The sequence below is a fragment of the Gigantopelta aegis genome, chromosome 4 (genome assembly GCF_016097555.1).
Source record: "Gigantopelta aegis isolate Gae_Host chromosome 4, Gae_host_genome, whole genome shotgun sequence".
NCBI lineage: Eukaryota > Metazoa > Mollusca > Gastropoda > Neomphalida > Peltospiridae > Gigantopelta > Gigantopelta aegis.
Genome location: NC_054702.1, coordinates 746,125 through 758,950, shown reverse-complemented (window position 1 = coordinate 758,950; position 12,826 = coordinate 746,125). Strand labels below are relative to the sequence as shown.

General features: G+C 38.3%; 1 protein-coding gene across 2 annotated transcripts in view; it reads right to left on the bottom strand.

The window, feature by feature from the left end:
- Positions 1–12,826, bottom strand: part of LOC121372433 (39S ribosomal protein L23, mitochondrial-like) — a 33,986-nt gene continuing 21,160 nt past the window's right edge. Inside the window, exons 3-6 of one of the 2 annotated variants that reach the window (XM_041498736.1) lie at positions 7,279–7,324; positions 7,024–7,060; positions 3,540–3,616; positions 1–1,246 (exon numbers count right to left, since the gene is read on the bottom strand). In XM_041498736.1, coding sequence (XP_041354670.1) covers positions 1,091–1,246; positions 3,540–3,616; positions 7,024–7,060; positions 7,279–7,324 — 316 coding nt within the window. In that variant the 3' untranslated portion in view covers positions 1–1,090. Of the gene's footprint in view, positions 1,247–3,539; positions 3,617–7,023; positions 7,061–7,241; positions 7,325–12,826 lie in introns of both variants that reach the window. The other variant, XM_041498735.1, reaches the window with a different exon arrangement.

The following is a 12,826-nucleotide window of genomic DNA, read 5'->3' as shown; positions in this document are numbered from 1 at the left end:
TTCTCAGTGATAATCTTTTTATTACAAACACATGGACTGTTAATCACATACATACACAGTCACAGCCAGCTAACCCACTGGTGAGAAACAAGACGTAACAATCAGGGGATATTTGTCAATGCATCATACTGTGAATGGTGGTATTTTAAAATAAGCATCAATTTAAGGGCCACATCTAGCAGGTGTCTGATAGTGGTATAACAATACATCGAACAATCGATATGTTGCGATAGTCAGTGCATTAACTATCGATGCACTATCACTATCGCAATTGTTTGCTCAACTATCGATAGTTTCGATAGTATGCATAGTGAAATATGTTCTACGACCAACACATGATTTCACTACCAAGTGACATTTTTATAAATAACTAAGTACAAACACAGACATACATACAAACACAGACATACGTATATACGCATGCATACTCACACAGACACACATTGGAAAACTAAGGTAAATAGTTTGCGAAATATCTATTCATATTACTGTTGTCAAGCAATTACAATAGTATTTTAACTAACCGCAATACTATTGCAATTGTAAAACTCACCGCAATAGTCACCCCTAGTGTCGTTGGAGCAGTTGCCCCTCCCCTAAAATGTAAAATGATCAGTTTCAATGTCCTTTTTCTCTAGATTTGAATGTCCTGTTGCTCTAGATGGAGAAGACCTACATTACTCAACTTTAATTAGCTTTTTACTGCCCCATCTCCCCCCGCACACCAGTTATTTAAGGCCAGATATGACTCCGATTTCTAAACAGACTTGCAAACTGATGTTTCATCCCCTGCCTCCTGAACCCAGCATCACTGGGCAAACAGTTGCTGAAATTCACAATGGCAATCTGCGGTGCTGCCACAACAGCTGTTGGCAAAACTGATCTTCAACGGAATTTTCTTATTCTTGGTTATTTACTTTACTAAACTGCCACTACAAGATAATCTGAATTCAAATGTTTCCTGTATCACTGATGTCACAGCACTGTGATGATCCGACATAAACACGAATAATCACACACATCTACACATCTACACACTTTACACATCTGTCACGTGATAAGACATTGTTTGAGAGGAAGACCTGTCATGTTATCTGAACCACGGCGGTAGACTCAGTTTCGACCAGTGAGTTTGTTCCGTCGTTTGCTCTCTCAGTTTCACCTGTTTGAATTCAGCCAGCTCCTTTTCAGACGCTTTCTTCTTGTCCTTGAATATGTCGGGGAATTCAAACGTGCAGCCGTCTCCCTGAAATAAAGTTTGTTTTGTATGATGACACCACTAGAGCACATTGATTTATAAATCATCTGCTAATGGATGTCAAACATTTGTTGATTTCTGACACACAGTCTTAGAGAGAAAACATGCTACATTGTACTGTTAGTAGCAAGGGATCTTTTATATGCACCAACTCATAGACAGGATAGCACATACCACAGCCTTAAAATAATATTAAAACATCTACATGTAACTGATGTTTATAAATGCTTTTTGTTTTCTTTCCTTTTGCTGTAACAAGCAGCTTAAATGTTGCTGATAAGAACATGTTAATGACTGGGGCTTTAGTTCATAGTAGTACCAGGATCATGTTAATACACAGGTCCACTTAGGATCATACAGAATATACCAACAAGAAAAATGATCATCTATTGTATTTTGAATGAAGTTAGACCCTGACAATGATCATCTATTGTATTTTGAATGAAGTTAGACCCTGACAATGATCATCTATTGTATTTTGAATGAAGTTAGACCCTGACAATGACATCCAGTCCTCAGGACATTTAAAAACTGTTTTTACAAAATGATGTCAGTTTGAGAAAAAACTGTTTTCTATTTCCAATGATTATAACTTCATGTGTACACTAGCTGCTGGTTTAAAAACTGCTTTCTATCTCCAGTGATTATAACTTCATGTGTTAAAAACTGCTTTCTATCTCCAGTAATTATAACTTCACGTGTACCCTAGCTGCTGGTTTAAAAACTGCTTTCTATCTCCAGTGATTATAACTTCACGTGTACTATCTCCAGTGATTATAACTTCACGTGTACCCTAGCTGCTGGTTTAAAAACTGCTTTCTATCTCCAGTGATTATAACTTCACGTGTACTCTAGCTGCTGGTTTAAAAACTGCTTTCCATCTCCAGTGATTATAACTTCACGTGTACTCTAGCTGCTGGTTTAAAAACTGCTTTCCATCTCCAGTGATTATAACTTCACGTGTACTCTAGCTACTGGTTTAAAAACTGCTTTCCATCTCCAGTGATTATAACTTCAGGTGTACCCTAGCTACTGGTTTAAAAACTGCTTTCCATCTCCAGTGATTATAACTTCACGTGTACCCTAGCTACTGGTTTAAAAACTGCTTTCTATCTCCAGTGATTATAACTTCACGTGTACCCTAGCTGCTGGTTTAAAAACTGCTTTCTATCTCCAGTGATTATAACTTCACGTGTACTCTAGCTGCTGGTTTAAAAACTGCTTTCTATCTCCAGTGATTATAACTTCACGTGTACTCTAGCTACTGGTTTAAAAACTTTTCTATCTCCAGTGATTATAACTTCACGTGTACACTAGCTACTGGTTTAAACACTTTTCTATCTCCAGTGATTATAACTTCCTGTGTACCCTAGCTACTGGTTTAAGTTATACTCTGTCCACTTCTGAAGCATTTATCTGTTGAATGATTGTAGTAAATCAGACTGTTAGCAGGATGGTGAGATAATGAGCAATGAATATGGATCAGATTTCCCTCGGAAAGAGACCAAACAGCAGAACGTCTTCAGCTAGATAAACCCTAACAAAATACCCTAACAAAATGTCATACAGAATAATCATACAACAGTCTGCTGTGTAGGCATGGTAACAAAGCTTACACATGAAATGCAGAAAGTCACTTGTTAACAATTTTCAGGTAGGCAAACTGTTGTATTCTAATTTCAAGTGGTAGGTGGGGTTTTTTTTGGGGGAGGAGTTGGGGGAGGGTTTTTTTTTGTGTGTATGGGTTTTGTTTTTGTGATTTTTGTTTTTCTTCTTCTTTTTGTTGGCTTTTAAAAAAATTGGTTTGATGAAACAGTGTTCAAACACTATAACTCAACCCTGATGACTAATGTCGATAAGATTGCTGTGGTGTTTTCAAGTTTAGACAATATAACTCAACTCTGATGACTAATGTCGATGAGATTGCTGTGGTGGTTTCAAGTTTAGACAATATAACTCAACTCTGATTACTAATGTCGATGAGATTGCTGTGGTGGTTTCAAGTTTAGACAATATAACAACCCTAGCTTATGACTAATGTCGATGAGATTGCTTTGGTTTTCAAGTTTCTGTGGCATTTATTTTGCCATGGAACATTCATTTTTCTATGTAACTTAAACAAATTATTTTGTTTTGTAATACTGACAAATTCATACATAATGAATCTTTATCAGTGTTTGTCAACCATTGCACTTTGACAACAGCCTCATTTCTAGATATAATGTGAACTATCAAGATGAGAAAATCAATCAGTGTGATTCTGTGAATGAGGCAAACTTACCAGTTGTACATACGCATATTTAACATCATCGTCAAGGGCAACCACGTGGTCTCGGATAGGATGTTTAATTTCCTTCCCTGTTACAAAACACAAAAATAGTTTTTATGTTATAAAATGACGTTCAAACACGGACATATACAATGCATGTAATTAAAAGAAGACTCCCCTTCTGCAAGAAAATCATATATGGATGGCAATGGTGGTGATAGTAACACCTATTTGACAAATGTTTTGTTTATTTGTCACCTAGCTGAACCACTAATTTAATAGTAATTCTATCGGTCTGTCCATAAGTTTGTCTCTATTACCTTTCATCTTTTCAATGTAAGACATTTTTTATTTTTTTAAGTATGAAAAAGCTGTGATGTTTACAGTGCTACAATTAGCTAGACCTGACATCCAGATATTCTCTGATACTATTATCATTACACCTAGGTATGCTTAGCCAAATGTCTACCTATAGGTGTCTAACTTTTCCTAAACATCAAACTTGAGCAAGAGAAGAAACCAACTGCTGCCACATAGGTTACTCTTATTGATCAGCAGCAAGTGATCTTTTATATATAGTATACACATTTCACAGACAGAACAGCACATTCCATAACCTTTAATAAACACGTGTCATGAAGCACCGATACAGACAAAACATTGTAGTTTGAATTATAGACTGAGTTCGGGTAAAGTGATCATCACACCTACATGTATATGTGTATTTAGGTGTGTGACAGTCTAAACCACTGATAAAATACAAACTGTCAGGACTTGTGTGATTCTCACTGAACACCTGTCTTTATATCATTCATTATTAAAAATGCATGAAGTTAGACGTGACTAAGAGATAAAAATACCTTTTGTTAATTTGTAAATTCATCCAAATATTTAAAAAAAAAGATTCTTAACACAAAGACATTTAGTGTTGTAAAATATTAACTCTGTCAATTATGTGATTACAGGATATGTGTCAATTACAAACACAAACGTGGTCCACTTTGCTGGGAGTATTTACCCAATAAACGAGGATAATACACTTAGTTATACACTTAGTTCCAGTGCCGACCCAATGAGGTGGACAAATCCCTCTGTACTCCGAGCTTACTGGAGACTGGCCGAGTTTCGCCACTAATCACCTCCGACGATGATTACAGTGGTGCTGCGGTAAACGACTGTTATTAGTTATTGCCTGATCACTGTGCAGATTACAACACCGGTCGGGATCGTCGTGTAACAGTCCAATCAACATAATAACATTCCGGGACATACACGAAACCTGGTTAGGTGGCCACCTCCAGTGAGCACACACCTCCAGTGAGCACACACCTCCTGTAAGCAGCCACTTCAAGTTAGCACCCACCTCCAGTGAGCACACACCTCCTGTAAGCAGCCACTTCAAGTGAGCAGCCACTTCAAGTGAGCACCCACCTCCAGTGAGCACCCACCTCCAGTGAGCACACACCTCCTGTAAGCAGCCACTTTACTACTGACCCATCCCACACATAGACATGAAGTGCTGTAAGACACACGTCCATACATACTGACCTGTATTAAGCAGCCAGCTGTATAGAACATGCAGCCATTTGAACATTCCCTCAAATCTTTAACCCAGTGAAACTTAGCGTGTTACTGTATTAAACAGACACCTGTCTCTAGCAGCCACTCTCACATGTGCATGCATGTGTAGAGAACAAAATGAAATGTATCAGTGCAGGCCACAAAACAAAACAAAATTACAAACAAACAAAACCAACCAAAAACAAAAAAAGGAATTTTCCATTCACTTTAAAAAAAATAAAAATGATAGAAGTTTAGAAACAATAAGCTGGATGACAATTTTTGTCAATATGTTATGTGTAATAAGTGACTGTATCGAAGTTGGCCACATTCATATATAAATAGCTTGATTTAATTTACGATTTTTTAATTATAACTTTTTTCCTTCTTTTCAGTGTCTTTTTTTTCGATATAAAAATAATGTAATTGAAAAAATATAAACATTTACATCAGTTTTGTTTTATAATTATATTTTAGCTTATTTTTATTATTATTTTAATGTTGATCATACAGCTAGTTGCTGACTGATTAGCACGATTAACACTGTAATCATTAAGACAGACACCTGTGTCTTGTGGAAACAGTGGATCACATTTCACGGAGAGTTGTCAGACAGCTGATGAAACAGAGAAACTCATTTCTCATATTAATTACACGGCCGGGTTTATCATCACCGTCTCTGTATGAAGATCACAAAGGAACTGACTTACATACTTAGTTTACACGGGTGTCTATAGAAACATGCTTCACTCTAAGAGTCTAACAATAACATGTTATGTGTTGTATCTGGGTAAATATAAATCAATGCAGTATTCCAGTCTGTGATTTCACCAGTCTTAGTGTAATAGTAGTAACTCCATCAGTCTTTAAGATCACCAGTCTTTGTGGTATAGTGGTAAAACTCCCATCAGGCCCAACCCCGGGAGTTGTACTGGGATGCGAACCCAGCACCTACCAGCAGTCTAGAGTATGTTAAAACTTTGTTTTAAACATTTGGTAATTTTAACATACACATGTATAGTCTTAGAAAGGAAACCCGTTACATTTTCCCTTTTGTAGCAAGGGATCTTCTATATACACCATCCCACAGACAGGATATCACATACCATATGGTCTTTGATCTACCAGTTGTGGTGCACTGGCTGGAATGATAGCCCAATGAGCCCACTGACGGGGATCGATCCTAGACCAACCACATATTAAGTGAGCGCTTTACCACTGGGATATATCCCACCCCTCTAGAGCAGATAGCTTAGCCACTAAACCAAACTTGAAACTAGTTTTATCTGCATTCAATTACTGATGGTGAACCCATCACACAAAACACTGTCGTGTCTGGGTCTGGCATCCACATAGACATACACATGTGTACACACACACACACACATGCCTGAAAGAACCAACAGCAATTGATAGTTGGTGACAAGATTAAAAGCCACCATACGGTAACTAATGACAGTGGCTAATGCACCCATGCCTGGTCTGGTGGACAGATCACAAGGAGAGCGGTCGTGTGTGGAGGTTTCAGATCCATGACGTCCATCACGGATGTTTGCCCTCACAGTATGCGGTCAGTACGGATCACAGGAGCACAAAGACATACAAAGGATGAAGCTGCGGGCTGGGACTGGAGACGTTCAACTTCTTGCCCTCAGTTACAAGTAGTGGAGCAAATGAAGACAACAGTCTAAGATCGTTATTGTGGGGTTGCAAGTCTCAGTGTACACACCCTGAAGATATGTGGACTAGTCCAACACTGTGGCGTGGTGGTTAGACTTATCGTCTGTGTATGTCAGTGTTTACTCACTCCTGTGTATGTCAGTTTACTCATCCCTGTGTATGTCAGTGTTTACTCAATCATGTGTATGTCGGAGTTTACTCATCCCTGTGTAGTTCGGTGTTTACTCACCCCATGTGTATGTCAGTGTTTACCTACCCCTGTGTACATCGGTTCTCACTGACAGCACGGGTACCTGGTAGATCTTCTCCAAGTAGTTCTTAATGTGTATGTCTGAAATTACTCACCCGTGTAAATCTGAGTTTACTCACCCCTGTGTATGTCTGTGTTTACTCACCCCTGTGTATGTCGGTGTTTACTCACCCCTGTGTATGTCGGTGTTTACTCACCCCATGTGTATGTCAGTGTTTACCTACCCCTGTGTACGTCGGTTCTCACTGACAGCACGGGTACCTGGTAGATCTTCTCCAAGTAGTTCTTAATGTCAATACGGCTCATTCTGAAATATAACAACCAATGTCATTTCTCCAAGTAGTTCTTAATGTCAATACAAGTCATTCTGAAATATAACAAGCGACGTCACTTCTCCAAGTAGTTCTTAATGTCAATACGGTTCATTCTGAAATATAACAAGCGATGTCACTTCTCCAAGTAGTTCTTAATGTCAATACAAGTCATTCTGAAATATAACAAGCGACGTCACTTCTCCAAGTAGTTCTTAATGTCAATACGGTTCATTCTGAAATATAACAAGCGATGTCACTTCTCCAAGTAGTTCTTAATGTCAATACGGTTCATTCTGAAATATAACAAGCGACGTCACTTCTCCAAGTAGTTCTTAATGTCAATACAAGTCATTCTGAAATATAACAAGCGACGTCACTTCTCCAAGTAGTTCTTAATGTCAATACGGTTCATTCTGAAATATAACAACCATTCTGAAATATAACAACCAACATCACTTCTCCAAGTAGTTCTTAATGTCAATACGGCTCATTCTGAAATATAACAAGCGACGTCACTTCTCCAAGTAGTTCTTAATGTCAATACGGTTCATTCTGAAATATAACAAGCGACGTCACTTCTCCAAGTAGTTCTTAATGTCAATACGGTTCATTCTGAAATATAACAAGCGACGTCACTTCTCCAAGTAGTTCTTAATGTCAATATGGTTCATTCTGAAATATAACAACCATTCTGAAATATAACAACCAACATCACTTCTCCAAGTAGTTCTTAATGTCAATACGGCTCATTCTGAAATATAACAACCAACGTCACCTAATAACAATAGTTATTTATATAGAACATTATGGGACAAGCACACAGAAAACTTTATGCTACCATAAAAACTTTGTGTTATCATAAAGACCATATACACTAGGATGGTAAGTTAGCAGGATTCAGTGCTTGTGTGAATCACAGAGCAGGGTACTTCTGACTACCCAACTTTCCCTGCCCCAGTCAAAAAAATTTTGATTTTGCAAAGGATATATTTATTGAAATTTTCTCTATTTTTAAAAATCTGCACTGCATGAATCCCTGAATAATTGTGAAAGGCCCTTTACAGAAGTCACCTATATTTACATGAACACAAATTCAAACTACACTTAGTCTACTAGAAACCTTATTCTTAATCATTGTGCAATATGCATGTGAGTATGTATAACAGGGCACAATATTTCACGCGAACCGTCGTTCTGTTCGCGTGTCGGTTATGCAAAATTAAATTTATGCGAACCGCAAATCGGTTATGTCGCGATCTTCAGACGTTCAGAAATTAAAACTTGCAGACTTCACGATTACAAGACGTGTATTCATGCAGACATATTACTAGTATTCTGACAAGTGTTTTAGACTGATTTTTAGATACTTGATGCGCGGCAAACCAGTAGACAACCAGTAGACAACGGTATATTGCAAGGGTTGTGACTTGCGACCAAAGGCTCAGTATAGAGTCGAGCCAAAAGTTTTAAAGAAATGTGCACGGACGGCTAAGTCGCCTAAATTATCTGGAGCTATTCTATTGCGTTTGGTGGCACTAATAAGCTTCCGTACTAAAGGAATATATGTAGACATACTATTGGATTACCTATAATTCTACAAAAGTCGAAAATGGTTTTTAACGTAAACAAAAATGCAAAAATGTCACAAAAGCTGAAAAATACTAACATCGAATAATGAGCTTTAAATAACAAACATTTGGAACGTCACTGTAGTATAGAAGTACCATCGATAAAGTGAAAGTTGCATCGCCACTGCAAAATATCAGTGTCAAATTGTGGTCTTTCTTTTTATGTTATTAGAAAATTTATTTTTATTAATCTAATCATGCACCAATGAGTAACCTGTTTTATAGTTCAGAGGAACTGGACATTTGTTGTTTGAGTTTTTGGTGGGTTTTTTTTAATCTGCTGTATACTAAATTTTACATGACAAATGGTAGCCTTTATTTGTTATTTATAAAAGAAAATTATTAGTCTAATCATGCATATGGGCATTTTTCCTCCAAATGTACATTGTATCTATTTTGTTTCAGTACTGGGCTGATATTTAGTCCTTTTACAATAGTGTTAACTTCCGCAAGCTGCACAGGGGTTCTAGAATACGGTGGCCCGATGCCCGAGGACAGCGGTTTTTAGATTCGGGCAACTAAAAATTACTTTTTGCGATCCCGATGGCAAGTGCTGAATAATAATAATAATAATAATAATAATAAATCTACAACGCTACGATCGTACGAAAACAAAAGAAACGTCTACAAGTCACTTCTTTCGATTTGCAATCATTAAAGAAACTGTTTTAATCCGCAGGTTACGGAAATATAATTCACGTTACCTAGGTAAAAACCACGTGAACCGACTTCCGGTTACCTCAGATTTCGAAATATTGTCCCCTGTATAATAAACATGCGTAATTCAATATACATCTATATACATGTATATAGCTGGATGGATGGATGAATGGAAGGAAGGATAGATGGATGGGATGCATAGAAAATCATAGCCAGACATACATTAAACAAATCCTGAAAACCAGAATATAAGCCAGATTTCCGGTTGCTAGTAGCAGCAAGTTTCCATTGCCTAGCCGATGAGCTTATTAACCTAGATAGTAGCCACCACTGATCCTGTGACAAACAGAGTTAATGTCTCTTACATAAGATGTATAATATGTGAGTTCATAATCACCACCAGAAGGTGTTCTGATGTGATAGTTTCATACAGCAGTAACAAAGATCGAGGTTAATCGGCCAAACACCAACAAAAACCTGCACGTCCACATAGGATGATCAATCTGTATACACATACAGTTATTCATCTATAACAAATAGTTTTTACTGCCTCAAGTTTTACAACTCATCGGTATAACTTTAATTATTTTAATTATAATATATTTATAATATGTAGAGGAATGGTGGGCAATGGATTTTTAAGTAAAATAAACAAAGACAACAAAAATTAAACATAAACAGTCAAGAGCTAAATAAAATAAAAAGTAAAGTTTGTTTTATTTAACGACGCCACTAGAGCACGTTGATTTTTTATCTTATCATCGGCTATTGGACGTCAAACATATGGTCATTCTGATACTGTTTTTTAGAGGAAACCTGCTGTCACCACATAGGCTACTCTTTTATGACAGGCAGCAAGGGATATTTTATTTGCACTTCCCACAGGCAGGATAGCACAAACCATGGCCTTTGTTCAACCAGTTATAGATCACTGGTTGGTGCAAGTGGTTTACACCTACCCACTGAGCCTTGCGGAGCACTCACTCAGGGTTTGGAGTCGGTATCTGGATTAAAAATCCCATGCCTCGACTGGGATCCGAACCCAGTACCTATACCAGCCTAAATTAAATAAGATTATATATATCCTAAATTATTTGCTTGAAATAAATATTTTCCAAAGTTGCCAGCTCTTTAGTAGGGGCTGGATAGCAGGGGCTGGATAGTAGGGGATCTTTAGTAGGGGCTGGATAGTAGGGGCTCTCAAGTAGGGACTCTTTAGAAGGGGCTGAACATAGTCCAGTGATAAAGTGATCGCCTGATGCACAGTTGGTCTGGGATCGATCCCCCGCCGGTGGGCCCATTAAACTATTTCTGATTCCAGTCAGTGCACTACAGCTTGTGTCAAATGCACATAATATGTGTAAGACTCTTTTTGAGCTCATTTGGACAGATATTCTCTTATATTAAATGCTTATACATATAAGTGTCCAAATCTTACTAGAGTTTTTGTGTAGCTAAACACTGGGTAGATATTAATGAAGATTTGTGTCTGCATGAAAACAACCCATACCCCAGCACATTTCAAATCCAGTCATCTATTAACTGGTACTCAGGTAATTAACACTTAGTCAACTAATTTAATCTGAACATCACTAACTCAAACATAAAATAAACTTATCTGATGACTACAGAATTACTTTAGAAACATATTTTGTTTAATCTATGCCAATAGTGAGTGAATATATATGTTGAAAATCAATAACTGTAAGTAACCAATGTTTAGGCTAACAGCTGGCCCTGGAACTATAGATGCCAGTGCCCTCGAACATTGATCTCGTCCACCTGGGAGGTACTGCCACGATCCAGGGGACGTGTTTTCCTACATTCTCAAGGATAAGCTAAGCGGCGTAGCATACATATGTCTATGTACATGTACACATAGTCAGCTATATGTAGTAAATGTGTCGTGGAAGCCAGCATCCTCAGAGTACTGCTCTTTAGCAACACATGGCCCCTACCAGCCCAACAAATTGCCATTCAACGGCCATAAATCTCCAATTATCATGAAAGTCAAACTTGATTGGTAACACTACAGGAAAAAGCTATACACAAAATTTCAGATGAATATTTTGAGGAATTCTGAAAAAGTCTGAATTTTTTTATCTGCTATGTTCAAGGGCCATAACTCTGTGAAACAAATGGGTAAAACACCATGAAAGTACAACCTTGTCTGTAACCGTACATGATAAAGCTTTACACAAAATGTCAGCTCAATATTTTGTGGCATTTAAAAAAGAAGAAGCCCAGAAAACAATATGTGGGACAGACGGACAGAAAGACAGACGGAGACGGACAGACAGATGGACTGAGACGGACAGACAGATGGATGGAGTTGGAACCTATAATCCCACTGGATTGGACTGGGAGGGGAATAGTAAAATCTTTCTGATTACTGTTATTACGATACATCTGTAGGTTGTATATGACTGTCTTAAAGCACTGACTTACCTGTATACCTACCTGTGTCACTAGGCAGGGTACCTGTACACCTACTTGTACCTGTACACCTACCTGTGTCACTAGTCAGGGTACCTGTATACCTACCTGTGTCACTAGTCAGGGTACCTGTACACCTACTTGTACCTGTACACCTACCTGTGTCACTAGTCAGGGTACCTGTATACCTACCTGTGTCACTAGTCAGGGTACCTGTACACCTACCTGTACACCTACCTGTACCTGTACACCTACTTGTACCTGTACACCTACTTGTACCTGTATACCTACCTGTGTCACTAGTCAGGGTACCTGTACACCTACTTGTACCTGTACACCTACCTGTGTCACTAGTCAGGGTACCTGTATACCTACCTGTGTCACTAGTCAGGGTACCTGTACACCTACTTGTACCTGTACACCTACTTGTACCTGTACACCTACTTGTACCTGTACACCTACTTGTACCTGTACACCTACCTGTGTCACTAGTCAGGGTACCTGTACACCTACTTGTACCTGTATACCTACTTGTACCTGTATACCTACCTGTGTCACTAGTCAGGGTACCTGTACACCTACTTGTACCTGTACACCTACTTGTACCTGTACACCTACTTGTACCTGTATACCTACCTGTGTCACTAGTCAGGGTACCTGTACACCTACTTGTACCTGTACACCTACTTGTACCTGTACACCTACTTGTACCTGTATACCTACCTGTGTCACTAGTCAGGGTACCTGTATACCTACCTGTGTCACTAGTCA